The following is a 17,773-nucleotide window of genomic DNA, read 5'->3' as shown; positions in this document are numbered from 1 at the left end:
ATCTGCCCTCCCCGCTCTCCCGAAGCTGTTCGGGCAGTGTCCGGACTTCATCGGAGGGGGCTGGAATCCGGCGTCTGCCTCTTCACCCCCAGTATTGCCCTGCTTGACGCACGCGTGCTGACAGGGGAGGGGAAAGGGGAAAGCTTCTCCCGCACATAGCTCGCGGTCAGGGCACACGGGAGGAGATGCCCGGCCAGGGTCCAGTGTCCGAGTGGACGGAGTGCAGTTCTTCCACAGAGCCGCCCACAGGGGCCAGGGCCGAGGGTGGCGGCGGCGGGTGAGGCTGCGGGGCCCTGAGGGGTTTGGGAAGATGGCGATCAGCCCCGGGTCGTGATCCCCGGGTAGAGGAGTGGGTAGGAGCAGGCTGCTCCAGTAGACTGGTCCCCAATGTACTGAAGTGAGAGGAAGAGAGAACCTTTGTTGTGGCCGCGATGGGAAATATGGAAGCCGACTCAGTTTAGGGGAAGGGCTTCAGACGGAAGCTTAGGAAGAGGGTTGGTGCAATGACTGACTAAACGCGGTGACTGCGACAGTCGCCTGGGTGCCTCTTCTGCCCCAGGGGGCGCTACGAAATCTGCTGGCAATTTTGCGGTCTGGTCAACGTACTTCTACAAAAAAGGGGTTGGCGGGGTGGGGTTGGGGGGTTGGGGGGCACCAAGGGAACAGAGGTTCAAAGAAGCGCTTCCAAGTCAAATCATTTCCCTGTGTGTGACATTAGCCACCTTTATGTCAAATTGGGATTCATAATCTGTAATGAGACAGATGACTCTGAATCTTAGAGACACCTTGATTTTAACATTTTCTTCACTCAGTAGTTCCTTTTTCATAAATCCATTTCATTTTGAGCAGGTTTTTACTATTATTTCCTGGATGCTGAAGACAATTAGTTGCTGAAGTTACTGCTGTGGGCAGTACCTCCTTATCCCTTGCATGAGTTATTCCCTAAAAGTGAGAATTGCCCGGTGTTCCTCTGAAGCCCACCGTCATGGCTCCTGCTGCACCCATGGCCATGTTTTTTTAAAAAAATAAATGTATTTGTGGATTTAGGATTTCTAAAGATAGGATGGGGTTGTGTGTTTCTTTTCTGTTTGTCACAGTGCTTGGCAGAGTTCTGGATCCCAGTATCTCAGGGGATCAATGAATTCTTGGTCATTGAATAAATTGCAGGAAGAGAAAAAGGGGAGTGTTTGTCAATTTGAGAAAAGAAAAAATGAACTTGTACAAAATTAGCAACATTCCAGACCAACTTATCAGTTCCAGTTCACCTTAAATTACATACAATAAATTACTTTATTAAAAATAAAGGAAGAAAATATCATGAATAGCACAGAAGCCCAAACAACTTTATTGAGCTCGGTGTAGGAATTAGATTAGGTGGCTATAAAAGTAAAGCCAAATCTGGCTTACAGTAAATCCTTTACAGAATGGTAAAAATCTCAGATAACCCACTTTGAAGAAGCCTGGAGTCATTAGAATATAACCAGAATTACAGGAGAAGATTTGCAAGACATTATTATCTGATGGAAACATGAAAAGTAAAAAGCATCTGCAATACTGTCCTTTTTTCATTTAAAATACTTTCTTTAATGCTTATAAAGCTGTCAATTATTACATATTATTTACATCCCTTTTTTTTTTTAAACAGATCAGCTGGATATTCTTATTACCAGAATTCCAAAGGTATTGGTGAGTAGAGCATATAAAGCAGATAATATGTATCAGTAATATGGCTCAGAGAAGCCAGTTTTGCTATAACTACTCACACAATGGAATTTTAAAAAGTCTTCATTAGCATCCTTGGTAAACTCTTTAAGATTTTCAAACAACAATCCAGCAGGTTCTTTGTCTCCTGTTAAGATATCTCACATCAAAAGAGTACTTCAAAATTGCAATGAATCTGAAAAGAACTGTGTTTATAACCGATGTTGGTTGAAAAGGACAGAACACAACCTGGGGTTTATACACAGGTTGAAGGAAAAAATTCTAAATTGTTCAACTTCAAAGAACATAAAATATTTCTCAATGCTGCTATTTTCCTCTCACTTGAAGTAAAGGATAGAGCTGCTGGAGGTAAGAGGTTAAGACAGGCCCCCAAGACCTCTCACTAATTTTTTGAGGGGAGCAATTTCAATTCAGTGATATATAAACCTGAATTCACTTTGCTTTTCCTTGGAAAATTTATAGTCCTAACAGTTACCTAGGAAAAACACACACATATCTGCGTGTATATACATATATATCACTATTTATTTTATATACATGTGGTTGTTTTAAAATGGAATTGCTGAATCATGGCAATTCTGTTTGCTTTTTTTGAGGAACCGCCATACTGTTTCCACAGCAGCTGCATCATTTTATTCAATATATTCCCACCAGCAGTGCGCAGGGCTCCAATTTCTCCATATCCCAGCTAACACTTGTTTTCTGTTTTTTTGATGATAGTCATCCTTATGGGTATTAAGTGATATCTCACTGTGATTTTTATTTGCATTTCCCTAATAATTAGTGGTAGTGAGCATCTTTTCATGTGTTTATTAGCCATTTGTATATCTTCTTTGGAGACATCCAAAGTCTATTCAAGCCCTTTGCCAATTTTCAATTGGATTCTTTGTTGCGTTTAACTATTATTATTATTGTTTTATTTTTTATTTTTTTTAGAAGATGAAACCCCCTTGATGGCAGTTTCTCTTTTTAAAAAAATTATTATTATTATTTTTTTTTTTTTTTTGCGGTACGCGGGCCTCTCACTGTTGTGGCCTCTCCCGTTGCGGAGCACAGGCTCCGGACGCGCAGGCTCAACGGCCATGGCTCACGGGCCCAGCCGCTCCGCGGCATGTGGGATTTTCCCGGACCAGGGCACGAACCCGCGTCCCCTGCATTGGCAGGCGGCCTCTCAACCACTGCGCCACCAGGGAAGCCCTAAATTATTATTAATTAATTAATTAATGGCTGTGTTGGGTCTTTGTTGCTGCGCGCGGGCTTTCTCTAGTTGCAGCGAGTGGGGGTTACTCTTTCCTGCCATGCGTGGGCTTCTCACTGCTATGGCTTCTCTTGTTGCGGAGCACAGGCTCTAGGCGCGCAGGCTCAGTAGTTGTGGCGCATGGGCTTAGCTGCTCCACGGCATGTGGAATCATGCCGGACCAAGGATTGAACCCGTGTCCCCTGCATTGGCAGGTGGATTCTTAACCACTGCGCCAACAGGGAAGTCCCTAAAGCTCTTCATTTTAACACTGCCTCATTAAAGGGATAAAATGTGTGTTATTCTATCTTGAGTCTAATGCAGAATAGAATTTCGAAACTATATACTGAAGGCAAATGAATGATAAAATATTTTTGAAAATCTTTAAAGCACAAATCCTGCATGTATATTCCTGTTTAGTATGGTCTGACATACAATAAACTAAAGAAATAAGTTACTGTCAACATTTTGCATCTCAGCTGAGTTCAAAATAATTTTGTCCATATGTAATGATTATATATCATTATATATAGTAAATATTTATAAATATCTTAGATTTTTGTGTGCTCTAAAACCAAATGGCATATCATAATGTCTCTTCAGATTTAACAGTCTGACTCATACTGGTATTCCAGGATAATCAATGACACATGTAAATAGATGGATCTTAATAATTAATTTGTTAAACTTATCTTTGCTTATGAAATTCACATAATAATGTCCTTGCCTACAGATAGATTCAAAGATGGACACAAAATGAACTCACACATAGCCATGCTGCAAGAGTTATGGAAAACGCCTCAAGTTCAAACAATTCACATCCCTAAGTCAATGACAGAGACATCCTTTCTAAAGGTATGCTAACCAAATACCAATACTTTATTTAAATACCGATAGTCTTTGTATTCAGAGCTGAACTTTTTATTGAAGATAAGCTAGTTAGAGGGTAAGGCACTGTAGAAGACAAGTACACCCAGCACATTGTCTAGGAGTCCATAAATATCTGCTGGGTAAACTCATGAGTGAATGCAAGGATTTTATCATTATAGATTCCCTATCATAAGAGTTCTTTCAGGGTTTTATGATACTTTGGATCTAATGTACCTTTACTCAGGAAGCTCAGTGCCAAGCACAAAGATGCTTGAGGAAAGTTCCACTCTAGAGACAGAAACCCAACCTCATAAAGATTTTGCTCAAGGACCACAAAATTAAAAGCAAGTAAGTAAAGAAAATGGCAATAAACACTTCATAACTGTTGACCCGTATTACCCATTAAAGATCATAGCTGGCAGAAGTACCCTCTCTAGAGCAATATAAATTAGGGTTACTAAAGATCTGTGCAAACTGATAAGTTATTTCTGACCAACATTTAATATTTTCTCTGCATTTATTATCTATTCAGTTCAGTAAATCTTGTGTTTGTATGTATATACACATGCATATATAGTGGAGTCTTGCATTTTAGGTGAGCGTTAACTTCTAAAATCAGCAAGTACAGTGAAAATCTTAGTCAAAATTACTTATATGACTGGGACTTCCCTGGTGGTCCAGTGATTAAGACGCCATACTTCCACTGCAGGGGGCACAGGTTTGATCCCAGGTCAGGAACTAAGATCCCACATGCCGCTAGGCACGGCCAAAAAAAAAAAATTACCTATATAAGAGACCAACAGACTACCCTCAGTCTGTCCAACACCGAGAGTTATTCTTCTGGTGCTAGAAAAGACTGTTTCTAAGACTAGAGTAATTGTGTTTCTTTTAGGTACCACTTTTGAGGTACCACCTCAAACATCATATTCAGAAGGCAAGATGCCTACACTCACTGAGAGGCACATGGGAACTAAGACTCATTGACAGACAGCAGATTCACACTTTCCTTATTCTTCTAGGGCAGTGTTTCTCAAACCCAGTGGGCATCTGAATCACTCGAGTGGAAATGGCAAACAGAGTCACTTGTACTATTTAAATGGCCATTTCTTTCTCTCTTAATTTTTTGGCCAAATGAACATTCTATCCTTTCAGATATGGAATATTGCCAACCTCTGTTCTACAATGCAGCCTATAAATCTTGTTTTGTCTTCTAGCATCCAGACCTCACCTTAGGCCAGAAGCGTTACCTGTGCAGCATTGCTAAGATCTATAATGCAAACTATCTGAGGACGTTAATGAAGAGGCAGTACATGCATGTGACCCAGCACAGCTCACAAAAACCAGGCAGGTGCACCTCCAGGTAGTTTCTCACTAGTTCTCACAAGAAACAAGAGGGTGTTCTAACAGAGGTGATTTGTGTGACAGGTGTCCTCACTCATCACAGGAGCCACCTCAGTTCTCGTTACTCACAGAAGCAGCATTACCCCTGCACTACATGGCGACACCAGCTGGAGAGAGAGGACTCGGGGCCTTCTAACATTGCAGCTGCATCTGCACCTGAGATGATCATACAGCATTCCCTTTGGCGACCAGTGAGAAACAAAGAAAGGTTTGTTTCCTACTCTTTAAGAGAAAAATGTACCCCTCAATTTTATTTGAGCTAAATGACATTAAATCTTGTGTTCCCTAATATGTTCACTTTATTAAATTCAGAATAGGTTGGACAAAAAGCACAAAAGAATGCTATCTTATAGTCTCTTTACTGAGCTGACTGGGATATGTTACTGTTTTCAGAACTTTGTGGAACTGTAAAAATTTCGATCAGCTAAAGATATGGAAGACTGCCCTTTTAAATGATTCCCACTCAAATTTAAAATAATACAAACACTTTCAAAAGGAGAAGCATATGGTGGCTTATGCACAGAGGAATACTATAAACAAAAAAGGAAAAAGGAAAAAAGAGATTAAGATGCCTGATTATTCAACCTGCGCTACAATCGTTAGCTTTGCATCTCAGGGTTAGTATGTCACGGGAGAATTCAGGGTCTGAAAGGGTCTCTTTGGTGATGCCGGCAGCTTAATAAAAAGAACATATATGGTCTTCCACATGCATTTGGCAGCTGTTCACTGTGCTGGTTCCAATTAAGATGCTTCTCTTTCTTACAGTTTAAAAACTGGATATGCATCTAAAACAAGATGTAAGTCGCTGAAGATTTTTAGAAAACCAGGCAGACTGTTCATGCAATCAGGTAAATGTGGAATTCTTAATATATGCATTTTTAAAGATGTCATGCTAAAAAATATTAAACCCAATATAGTTCCATTTCTATTAGAGAAGACATTAAAAAAATTTAGAACGTGACTTGCTTATATTGCTCCAAACAAAACTAAACATGAGGGCTTCCCTGGTGGCGCAGTGGTTGAGAGTCCGCCTGCCGATGCAGGGGACATGGGTTCATGCCCCGGTCCGGGAAGATCCCACATGCCGCGGAGCGGCTAGGCCCGTGAGCCATGCGCGTCCGGAGCCTGTGCTCCGCAACGAGAGAGGCCACAACAGTGAGAGGCCCGCGTACCGCAAAAAAAAACAAACAAAAACTAAACATGAAATCGATTTCTGCTTTCATTTAAAAGAACACACTGCTCAGGGACTCCTGCATGCAGGATCTTATTTCCCCGATCAGGGATCGAACTCATTCCCCCTGCAGTGGAAGCACAGAATCGTAACCTATGGACCACCAGGGAAGTCCCCAGACAGCAATATTTTGTATAGAATCAAATAGTTAACAAAGGGCTATATCACCTATACCATTTTGTTTAATATTCAAACCAGTGGAAACAAACCAATTATTATTATCAAAATTTTACAGAGCAACTCAGACAAATCCACATTTGGGAAGGATCAGCATAAAGGATCCTTCTACCACAAGTACAGAATATCACAAAATGAAAAAGGCAAGAGAAAGACTGAATGCTCAGAAATATTCCTCAGAATTGATAAAGTGGAAAGGATTAAGTGGAAGTTAAATAATTTCCTAGTTACTACCACAGTGAGTAGGGAAGTTGGTAGGAAACAGGGAACTTAGGCCTTCTGAACCCATATCCCACTGCTGTATGACAGCACCACTCAGCTCTGCTGTAAGTACCATACCATGCCTATCCAAGAAATGAGGGAAATGGCAGGGGAGAAGGTAAGTCTGGTTCCAAAAAGAACAGCTGGAGGAAACCACAGATAGAGGAAAAGTCCCCATGGTCCCCCAAGAGAAAAGAAATGAGAAGGAACTTAAGGAAAACAGAGAATACTGAAGCTATAACTTCCCCCAGTCAAAAGATTTTGAAAAGCAATGGGAAAATAGGACTTAGTAACAGAGAATTTGCTATACAATAACTTGGCTAGAATATAGTACTGGGCATCTTATTTTAAAAAATAAGAGATTTAGGGGGAGGGGGAGATAATCAAATTTTGAAAATTGCAATTTGTTTTTGCCAAAGGCTTATTAAAAAAGTAGGTCATTTTGAAGGTTGTTCTTGTATACAAATCTCAATTTTCAGGATGAAATACTTTATTTCCAAAACAGACATTATAAACTCTTATTTTTTCCTTCAGTTTCCATAAATGATTCTGAATCATACATGAATGAAGAAAAAAAGGAAGATGATTTGCTAAATAAGTGTATGCAATCAATGTCAATTGAAGAACACGGAGAACATCTGATGCTAACTTGACAATCTTGAGTATTGGTGATGTGCCAAAGGTGGGGGGAAGGGATTGTGAATCGTGTCCTCTCTACATTCAGTATTGTTATTCACCACTAAGTCATTAAGTAATTTTAGTTTGTTCAGAAACTTTTACTACCATGTAAATGGTTTGATGTAGTTCCATGTACGAATATTTTGTGTAATAAAATTTGTGTGAAATATATGCGTGTAGTCCTAGCTAGGTACAATTAAAATTCTTCTTGTCACCTAAAACTGAATTATTCTTCTTTAAATCTGAAAAATACATTGTATAATTCTGTTTACAGTAAGTCCTAAAATAGCAACATTAGAATATCCTGGAAATATTTTCCAAATCAGGCTGAGGAAAACTCTGAATATCCTGATATAGAATAGCATTTGATAGAGGTAACATCCTGGCTTGCTCAATAAATATTATCTGCTTGAACACAAATTAAAAATGGAAATATCAATTTGCCCTATTTTATGAAAATTGCCAAACACTTGGACTCTTAAACTAGATTTAAGTTGGGAATAGTTGTATTAATGAAAGGATTGTTCACATTACATTTTTGCTCTAGTGTGCTTGCCTTCTAAATGTTTTAGAACATTAGTGTTTTAAATTTTTATTTTTTTAAATTTTAACTTTTTGAGGTATAGTTGATATACAATATTATGTAAGTTGCAGGTGTACAACATAGTGATTCACAATTTTTAAAGGTTATACTCCATTTTTAGTTATTGTAAAATATTGGCTATATTCTTTGTGATGTATAATATATCCTTGTAGCTTATTTATTTATACATAATAGTTTGTACCTCTTGATCCTCTACCCTATCTTGCCTCTCCCCAGTTCCCTCTCCCCACTGGTAACCACTAGTTTGTTCTCTACATCTGTGTTTCCTTTTCGTTATATTCACTAGTTTAGTTTTTAGATTCCACATATAAGTGATATCATACAGTAATTTGTCTTGCTCTATCTGACTTATTTCACTTAGCATAATACCCTCCAAGTCCATCCATATTGTTGCAAATGGCAAAATTTCACTTTTTTATGACTAATATTACACTGTGTATGTACGTATGTACGTGTGTACACACACACACACACATACACACCACATCGTCTTTATCCACTCTTCTGTTGATGGACCCTTAGGTTGTTTTCATATCTTGGCAACTGTAAATAATGTTGCTATGAACACTGGAGTGCACGTATCTTTTCAAATTACACAGTAGTGTTTAAAAAAATTTTTTTGTTAAAACGTAAAGAATAGGGCACTTAAAAGCAACAGTCTGAAGAATCACTGATGATTTACTATGTCAATATGGTATTCTATTTAGTTAATAAAATCTGAGTCCAACATTATGACCTAGAACGTTTTAAGAAAGAGCTCTGAAAGGTCATCTCATCTACCTTATCACTGTAACACTTGTCTGCAGTTTCATTTGGCCTCTTATTTTCATAAGTTTTAAAAATTAAAACACAGTTTATCAAGAAAGTATAAATGAAAGGTAACTGTTTATTACTGGAGAAGAGAAGAATGTATACAAGAAAATCTAGATTCTTTCTCCTCATGCACTACTTTGGTAGTAAAGTTCCAAATATCAACTATGAAGATATTTACAAGGATAAATTTTTCTTAACATGTGACCATTTACTGTGTGGTGGATGTTTTTTCATAGAAATCATATACTTAAACTAAATATAATCTTATAGTTTACAAGAAGCTTAGAACATTGTATTAACAGAAGACGAGATTACATTTTACTGCAAAATATTATAAAAGTGATACAATTTTGTGGCTCTTAAACATTTAATTACTTGAGTTGAACAGGGGAATGGAAAAAAAAAAAAAAAGCCCAACAGAAATATCATCAGGACACGCCTCGCTTTAAGATTTTTTGTATTCAATTCGTTCTACTTTCACGTCGTCTCCAATTAGCTGATACACATAAGTGACAACTGTAGAAGCCTGGATATCCATCAACACAAATGAAGGAATAATGTTTCTGGAAGAAAATATAAATAACGTCAGTGTTTTGTACTAAAAAGCAGTAGCACTATAAATTTCAATTTAGGATGACAATTTGGATTCAAGGAGAAATCTGGTTGTTAGACATATTAAAAAGAATAATCACCAATAGAAGATTGCCAAAAAGGCTATAATTATTTAAATAATCACATTTCTCTTTTATGAAATGTCACTTGTACAATTATTAACTTTATGAAACCCCCAAATTCCCAAATTGCATACTACTTACGTTTCCAAGGCATTATATGCTCCAGTGGCAGAACCTGGATTAATGTAGAATTTATTTTCATGCTCAAATGCTTCAAATTTATGTGTGTGTCCTGAAATAAGAATATCCACATCAAACTGCCTCTGCAACAGGGCTAAGCTGGCCATATCTCCCCATGGAATAACTTGATGTCCATGGATCAAACCAATTTTGAACTGCCCAACAGTTACAACTTTCTGTTCTGGATAATTCAGATTCTAAAATATGAAATAGACATAAGAAAAACAAATATTTTAGAGACATAGAGGTTTAAAAAATAACCTTCTTAAATATTCAATCTCATATGGGTGTTTTACTACAGTGCTCCACAACCAACATATTTGTTAAATATTTGATTTCTTCTCAATCTCTAAGGCTGCAACGGTGCTCAAAACATAATTTACTTTAGGTAAACTGGAACTTATCATGCAATCCCTTTGTTGAGTTTTTTTTTTATAGAATGAGTTCTTTTCGGCTTTCTGTAAAGGATAATTCCCCCAAATTTATGTTTCCTTTATTTAAGAATCCAAGGAATATGACCTGTAAGCTAGGATATGTTCAAATTATATCCCAGGTTTTAATAGTTACATAGATGGCTTAAAATAATAATGATAGTTAAACTTATGTAGCACTTAGTATGAACCAGGCACTATTCTAAGAAGTTTATAAATATCAACCTATGTAATAATTACAAACAATCCTAAGAGGTAGATTCTATTATGACTCCCATTTTATGGATGAGGAAACTGAGGCACAGAGAGGTGAAAATAACTTGCCTAGGAGCACACGTTATTAAGTGTGTGAGCCAAGATCCAAACCCTGGTAGTATGGCTCCAGGGTCAAGCAAAAAATTTAATTCTTGCTACTGAAACTATCTTTAGCATATCATAAACAGAACCCCTAATATATTTTTAACAAATGGCAAACATATACTCGAATTATTGACAAGATGTCTGCCCCTTCCCTTCTCATCCCCCCACCCCACTTTTCACTTTCATGCCACCTCTAGTTTATTCAAACTTAAAACCAAAAAAAAAAAGCACCAGTGAATTTAAATAGTTTATGAAAAAGCTTATATTCCTAGGAATAAAAAATAAAATTTTCATACTAGAATCAGGTTTATTAAGCTATGTCATACAATGTTAGCACTGTCATGGGTCTTAAAAATCATCTATTTCAATCATATTTACATAGTAGGGAACTAAGAAAGAGGATGTAACTTGCCTAAAATCTCATTATTAATTAATGGGCAAAGTTGGAACTCCAGAACTCCTTATTTTTCCTTTAAAGTTAGGTTTATTGAGGTAAAATTTATGTACAGGAAAATTACCCTTTTTGGTATACAATTCAAGGAGTTTTGACAAATGCATACAGTTGTGTAAGCACTGCCACAGTAAGATATAGAAAAGTCTATCCCCTCCTCAAAACTCCCTCATGCCTGTTTATAGTTAACCTTTGAGATAGGGAGCCATGGCAGGGTTTTCAGCAGAGAAGTGATGTAATCTTACTTCACCTAGAAAGGATCACTCTGGTTGCTACGTGGAGAATAAACTGTGCAGGGAGCAAGGATAGAGTCAGGAAGCTGGAACACAGTAAAGTGATAAGTAGCTTGGAACAGGGTAGCAGAGGTGGTGGCGGGGTAAGTTCCTGACAAAAACTTTTTAAACTAAATGATAGTACTACAAAAAATATTGACAAAACCATATCAATTTAATTAGAACAAGTATGTAATATGTTTATTAAGTAGTCTAAAATCAGTGATTTTCAAACTGTAAGGGAGGGGTATGTGTAATAATTTTACATTGGAAAACTAAAAAAAAAAAGAAAAAGCAAAACAAACCTTAACAGTTGAGAAACTCTGGTCTCAAAAATAAACCTTATATATATAAAAATCAAGAAAAGGAAATATTTAATTAATATATAATCAACACAACAGGAAAAAAAAAGGAAAGGGAATATTTGGGAAGGGAAAGGGAAGTACATCACCTCATCGAAGTCTCCTCTCACAATATGAACATCACCAGCCAGAGTCTTGAGATAGTCATAACTCTCTTTGGTACAAAGGTTTCCAGTGCAGAGAATGTGCTGAATCTTTCCTGGCACCAGCAGTTTTTTGAATTTAGCTGGCAAACTGTTGCACCGGTGTGGGATGTGCAGGTCTCCTAATACCAACACCAACTTTAAAGTGTCAAGGTGAGAAAAGGTGTAATGTTAAACATGATTTCAAAACAAGATATTCTCCTCCCATAAGTCCTCTTTTAAATTAAACTAATCAGAGATTCCAAAACCCAAAAGAGCAGAAGTTACTCACATAGTTCCTATCATGACCACTTAAACACACATATGATTCTAAATCAATCTTCGTTTATTTGGGTCATAAATAGGCGTGCACACAATACAGGTAATCATTCTATTTATCAAGAATAAAATCAAGCTTTCTAAAGCGATTCATTCAGAGACCTATAAATTACACTCAAAAAAATTGAAAAATGAAAAATATACTACCAGGCCCTATGGAATTTGATATGGTAATTCATATTTCTGCAGTTTTAATGTAAAACATCATATATTGATTCCAGGGATGTTAATAAAAAGAATAGTTAAAATTATAGAGGAAAAAAAGTTAATTCTATAATTTACTAGACTGACAACTATTTGGAGGAACAGTAGCCAAAATTTACAATCTTTGTTACTTAAAATATTAACTATACATTGCAGAGGAATAAAAACAGCCTATGTTGCAAAGAGTTTCAATAGGGCAAACATGTGCTTCTGAACTATAATTTTGTTATCTTCTCTTTCCTTCATCATTAGAAATCCTGACTGTCATATTTTTGTTTAGATCAAATTGTCTATGTATCCTCAGTTTAGTTCCCAAACTTAAAATAACATATCAATCTTTCATGTGCATTAGAGCATTAAAAAAAGAGAGAGATCAGCTAAATAAGTGATGAATTCAGCAGGAGGTGGTTTAGAGTTGGAACAATCTCAGACGACAAAACCAAATTCTGCATATAAATATAAAAGAATTAAAAAACCTCAATCCTGCAGATTTTTAATTTTAAAATTTCAAGATTTGACATATATACACCACTTAACACAATAATGTCAAAAAGATCATTTAAAAATAGTATTCGCCCTCCAAAGGACAAGAGAATCAATTTCTCCATGTCCATTGGTATAAGCACCTTCAGACGAGATCTGGCGCGTTCAGGGTGGTATGGCTGCAGACAGTATAAGCACCTTCATTCTATGACAGGATGCTTTCCCACACAGATATCCCATCCATAAATGTACATGCCCTTTAACTGGTTCTAAAGAACGCATTACTATTCTTTAATATTACCAAACATTAAATATCTAAAACAGGATAAACAGCAAAGTTTGGCCACTACAGACTTTGTAAGTTGAAATTAATCAAAACCAAAATGTGTAAAATTAAAATTATTACCACAATAAGCTTGATTCATCTTGCAACAAATATCAAAATGATTACAAAGGAAAGGAAATGTTATCAGGATATAAAGTAACTGAGGTAACACAAGGTTACAAAACTAGCTCACTTTAAAAGAAATTATTAAATAAGCTTCTTTACAAAGAGTAGTTTCAGCTGGTATTTGCTCAATGACATATTGTTTCAATCCAAATCTTAGTGGACAAAACATCTAAAACTAAAAACTAAAAACCACCACATAGTTTCCACCCTCAGTGATAATCAATACAAAAGTACCTGGAGATAGAACAATCTTCATCTTTAGAGGGGGATCCCTTCAGATATGAATTGAAGTACATAGTTAATGTGGGAAGCTGGCATTTGAGAAAAAGGTAAAAAAATAGATTTCTATATTAAAAAAAAAAGAACCTCAAACTCATAAATTAAGGGTATATGTCTATAACAGGTTGAAAATGTTTGGGCCTAATAATGAATGAGCTGTTCAATCTGAATGTGGTAGAACGAACATTAGTAAGACATGATACTTTATAATGATCTATGAGCTAAATTCTATAATGTACTGAGGATTATGCCCAAGTGTACCTAGACTATTAGCAGTCTAAAGATATAACTATGAATGGCCACACAGAAACTATTTCAAATTAGTAAGGATCCTTACTAGGACTTTGATTTCCTGCAGCTTTTTAAGTTATAGGGGGAATAGTGTCACATAAAGAATACCATACTTTGAGCAGTGTCTTTGCCCAAATTCCACACTTTGGACAGTTCAGGTTAGACATAGATTACAGAGTCTTTTAAGACAGCAAAAGATCCTGGAAATGGCAGTCTTGTTAAATTCAAATAAAGAACCAACCTAATCAAAGCATAGGAATTTGGTTACTTCCTATTTGATAGACATAAAAGGGTGAAATCCCAGTAACAGCACCCAACCACCATTGTTAGTAGGAGCTAAGAGAAGAAACTTACTCTGTGCCCAGCCTTAGTGGAATGAAGAAGTTGATTGCAGACAGGGGAATGAAAAAAAAAGGGTGAAACATGACCAATGTTAAAAGAAAGCAACGAAAGAAACAAACCAAAAAAAGAACAAAAAACTCATCGAATGAATATGCAAACAACTGTTAATGATTTCTGAGTGTTATGAAAGAAAATGTTAAAAATCAGCTTTGCTCAAAACATTACCAAAAGAACCATTTGCTGTACTATTAGATATCTCTCTCTCTCACACACACACACTTAAAATTTTTTCGACTTTTTCTAATCTCATTCGCCACTTTGACTCCCATCCGTTTTGTTTCCTGTTCTGTTTAGAATTTTATTTGGAAAATTCATCAGCAATAGCTTAAATGAAAGCTAACATTTTCTGGATCCTTTAGGACTAATTATTCTTCAAGTATATTGATTTTAATCCTCCTATGTTTAAAATTCTAGTAGTTGGAAAATTATGCTGCAGCTAGGTCATTTTGTACAGAAGATCTAACACAGCACTGTGAATACATTATCAAGTATTGGATGTACTGGATGATAAAAGCAGACACCTTCCTCCAGCTAAATCTGGACTTTCCCCACACTTGAATTTGCTGCCCATAGACTCTGGATACTACTGTATATTGAACATTTCTGGTCTCTTTTGCCAAATAAAATGCTTTTAATTGTAAAAGAATCGACTAACTCTAAATTTTGTCCAGTTCTATCTCACATGAAAAGTGATATTTCAGTACAACTACCATGAAAAAGTGTTCACCTCTCAAAAAAACTTCAGAAACATTAATATAGAAATCATGTCAGGTAATTTCATCTTCTCAAAATTACTGTAAACTGGACTACTCTAATCTGGAGTCTGTTTAGAAGCAAAAATCAAAAGTGGGATTAAAGTCTCTAACATACATAAAGAAGCTAAAGAACCAGAGACCATGAATCTTTGGCTGTCACGTCTATAAGGCACCTTAAAGGCTGCTGGTCATAGAATCACGATCATCTTAAAAATGCAATAGATGTTCATCAGACAGAGAAGTCTCTTTTCAGCAACACAAATACCAAGATCATGAGAAATCCTTTTAAAACCGTTCTTCACTTTGTAGGGGGTCAAGGGCACTTTGAAAATCTGATTACCGCTATTAGCCCTCTCTGGCAGCAGTTCCCGAGTTTTCACGTAGGCAGGCCTTGGGGTACCGACCTCCTGGGGGTGAGGGGATGATCTGGGGCAATCTGATGGACGAATGAGGTAAAGCTTCCCAAACTACTCCTTGCTGCCAACAATGACCCTTTCACCAGAAAAACGTTCCAAAACGTATTCCAAACCATTTCAAGGAGTTCGAAAACCATTAAGGAATCCTGCTCTAAAGGGTCGCAGCAGCCTGAGGAAGTAGTTCCAGCAACCCTAAAAGCTAAATCCAGTCCTTTTCAGGGCCCACTGCCACATTTCAATGGCAGCTGCACGGTATTTCAGGGGCGAAGGGGACAGCTCTTATCCACTTTCTCTAGACAGCAAACTAAATGGTAGCTTGCTTCTTCCCGTTTTGCCTCCGAGAAGCCAGCTTTCGCCACATGGGGGTGGTAACCGGTGGGTTACCTACTAGCGGGAGGGGCTTTTTGCGCGAAAGGAGCAAGGAAACGTCTGGAAACGGCGGAGTTCCCGTGCTCCTTTCTCTGGGACGCTCGAGGCACAGGCCCAAAGGCCTTCCCCGGCTCGGGCGTGAGGGGCTCGTGACAGAAGCAGCAGCTGAAAGGGACCCTTTCCCCCCTCGGACGTCCTGTGGCTCCTGGGGCTGGGCTGCGAGGCCAGAGCTGGCCGCACCCAGAGGTGGCCGCTCTTTCCTCCCTTGTCTTTCCCCAGGCCCGGGCCCCGGCCGCGCCCGCCACGGCCTCCGCGATCGTTTAAGCCCTCGCCCAGAGACTCCCAGCGTCTCCCAACGACGCAGCACCCCAACCGAGAGGCAGGCCTCTGTCGCCGCAGCTGCCGCCCTCACCATCCTGTCACTGGGCTCCGCTCAGTCACCACAACCGCCGCCGCCCTCTCTTCCTCAGACGCCTCGACAACCCGCCCACCTCACTCACAACCAATGAGAAGAGAAGTCGGCGAGAGACAGCTCTACGGAGGCCCGCTTAGGCTCTTCGCCGCCGTAAAGCGAAGTTGTTCTTTGGGAAATTGTGGTGGGGCTGTGGCCAAGATCGCGAAGTTTCCAAAAGCGCGGGCAACATCCGGGCGCCTGGGGCCCTCGAGCTGAGGCGCGCAGAGTGGCTGACATTTTTAGGGATTGCAGTCATGCTGAAGTGCGGGATGAGCGGCAGTCAGGCGAAAGGTGCAGAGGCCTTTTTGCCTTTCTGTGTAGAAAAGGGAAAGCCTAGGGTTCATGGGGAAGTTTCCACCATCGTCTAGTTTCTTGATCTTTGCCTTTCTGCCTAGGGGCTGAGGACACAAGGCCTGGCCACAGCCGGCACCCACCCACCCAGGGTCCTGTTAGCTTCTGAGGGGCGAATGACGGCCCATCTGCTTTTATTTATGCATAATATTTATATTCATAGGTGTCCATAAAATGAAGTTGCACTATCTGGACAAATATTGGAAGGGCAGCTTCAAACTCGGGACGATAGGACTGTGTGGGAAGTTGGGAAAAACAATGCTTGGACAGTAGAAGTATTTTAGTGCCATGAGAAAAAAGCATAAACCTGTTTTTTTCCCCAAATTCTAGCATTTTTAATGTATGACCTGGGACAAGCCACGGAATCACTTCCGGGCTCAGTTTTCTTATTTGTAAAATGAGAATATTAACAGCATCTTCATTATAGGGTTTATTGTAGGAATAAAATGCAGGTAAGGAGCTCAGTAATGAATGGGAATGTATAAGAACTACTGTTTATTGTAAATGGTACTTTAAACATGTAAGTTACTCCAGAAAGTCTCTATTTAGAAAAGTAATGGTCATACAGATCATAACCTGAAAGTGATTATTGAAAGGCATCTTGTGTTGCGGCCGGCTTCCCCTGTGTTGACAACCTCTATGGAACAGTATTAATGAACAGGAAAGGGAAGCACAAGACCCCCCATTGTTGCATGTTCTCAGAGTTCTAGAAAGTTCTTTCTTGCAGTGTGTACCTTAGTTCTCAATAAGTGATAATTTGTATGATTGTTTAAATTTGTTTTTCCTCCGTAACTCTAAGCCCTGTGAGGGCAGGAGCTGTAAACCCGTCTTGTTCATTGCTATACCCGCATTGCCTTGGCTTGTACCATCCTTGGAACATACTAGGTGCTCAATAAATATTCATTGAATGAATGAAAGGTCTTCATTAGCTAGCTCCAGGAAGAAGTGGTGAATGTGAAGTGGTAAAAAGGGACAAACGCCTCTTTTTCTCCCCCTAGTCATCCTCTCTTTCTCAGTTTGAGGCCTGCACCCCCACTTCCGGCTGTGCCGTGCAGCTTGCGGGATCTTAGTTCCCCCACCAGGGATTGAACCTGGGCCCTTGGCAGTGGAATTGCGGCGTCCTAACCACCAGA

General features: G+C 38.6%; 3 protein-coding genes across 5 annotated transcripts in view; 2 read left to right on the top strand and 1 right to left on the bottom strand.

Moving 5' to 3' along the window:
• Nucleotides 1–68: 68 nt before the first annotated feature.
• Nucleotides 69–7,798, top strand: FAM216A (family with sequence similarity 216 member A). 2 transcript variants are annotated; one of them, XM_012535540.3, is made up of 7 exons: nucleotides 69–277; nucleotides 1,646–1,680; nucleotides 3,693–3,814; nucleotides 5,044–5,173; nucleotides 5,255–5,438; nucleotides 5,996–6,078; nucleotides 7,434–7,798. In XM_012535540.3, the coding sequence occupies exons 1-7, from the start codon at nucleotides 186–188 to the stop codon at nucleotides 7,550–7,552; spliced, it is 765 nt and encodes a 254-aa protein (XP_012390994.2). In that variant the 5' UTR covers nucleotides 69–185; the 3' UTR covers nucleotides 7,553–7,798. The 2 variants fall into 2 exon arrangements, with proteins under 2 accessions (XP_012390994.2, XP_004276778.2); XM_004276730.3 differs by having other exon boundaries at nucleotides 1,646–1,686.
• Nucleotides 7,799–9,047: 1,249 nt separating this feature from the next.
• On the bottom strand, nucleotides 9,048–16,337 carry VPS29 (VPS29 retromer complex component). The gene is made up of 4 exons (XM_004276732.4): nucleotides 16,248–16,337; nucleotides 11,814–12,005; nucleotides 9,810–10,045; nucleotides 9,048–9,557 (listed from the first exon to the last, which is right to left on the bottom strand). The coding sequence occupies exons 1-4, from the start codon at nucleotides 16,248–16,250 to the stop codon at nucleotides 9,440–9,442; spliced, it is 549 nt and encodes a 182-aa protein (XP_004276780.1). The 5' UTR covers nucleotides 16,251–16,337; the 3' UTR covers nucleotides 9,048–9,439.
• A 74-nt stretch (nucleotides 16,338–16,411) lies between these two features.
• RAD9B (RAD9 checkpoint clamp component B) overlaps nucleotides 16,412–17,773 on the top strand; it is a 34,611-nt gene continuing 33,249 nt past the window's right edge. For both annotated transcript variants that reach the window (XM_033440957.2, XM_033440956.2), the window contains exon 1: nucleotides 16,412–16,580. Coding sequence is in view for 1 of the 2 variants with exons in the window: in XM_033440956.2 (XP_033296847.2) it covers nucleotides 16,544–16,580 (37 nt within the window). In the remaining variant the exon portion in view is untranslated. The remainder of the gene's footprint in view (nucleotides 16,581–17,773) is intronic.

Source organism: Orcinus orca, chromosome 15, assembly GCF_937001465.1.
Source record: "Orcinus orca chromosome 15, mOrcOrc1.1, whole genome shotgun sequence".
NCBI classification, from domain to species: domain Eukaryota; kingdom Metazoa; phylum Chordata; class Mammalia; order Artiodactyla; family Delphinidae; genus Orcinus; species Orcinus orca.
Note: the sequence above shows the minus strand (reverse complement) of the source record. Positions and strands in the feature narration are given on the sequence as shown.

Bases quoted from the DNA above. Each gene is read 5' to 3' on its own strand.
- FAM216A (XM_004276730.3), top strand. From the start codon at position 186: ATGCCCGGCCAGGGTCCAGTGTCCGAGTGGACGGAGTGCAGTTCTTCC. The intron at 5,174-5,254 runs GCAGGTGCACCT...TTTGTGTGACAG, and splicing joins GCACAGCTCACAAAAACCAG to GTGTCCTCACTCATCACAGG. The intron at 5,439-5,995 runs GTTTGTTTCCTA...TCTTTCTTACAG, and splicing joins CCAGTGAGAAACAAAGAAAG to TTTAAAAACTGGATATGCAT.
- VPS29 (XM_004276732.4), bottom strand. The intron at 10,046-11,813 runs GTGATGTACTTC...TTCATATTTTAG, and splicing joins TGAGAGGAGACTTCGATGAG to AATCTGAATTATCCAGAACA. The intron at 9,558-9,809 runs GTAAGTAGTATG...ATTTTCTTCCAG, and splicing joins GCATATAATGCCTTGGAAAC to AAACATTATTCCTTCATTTG.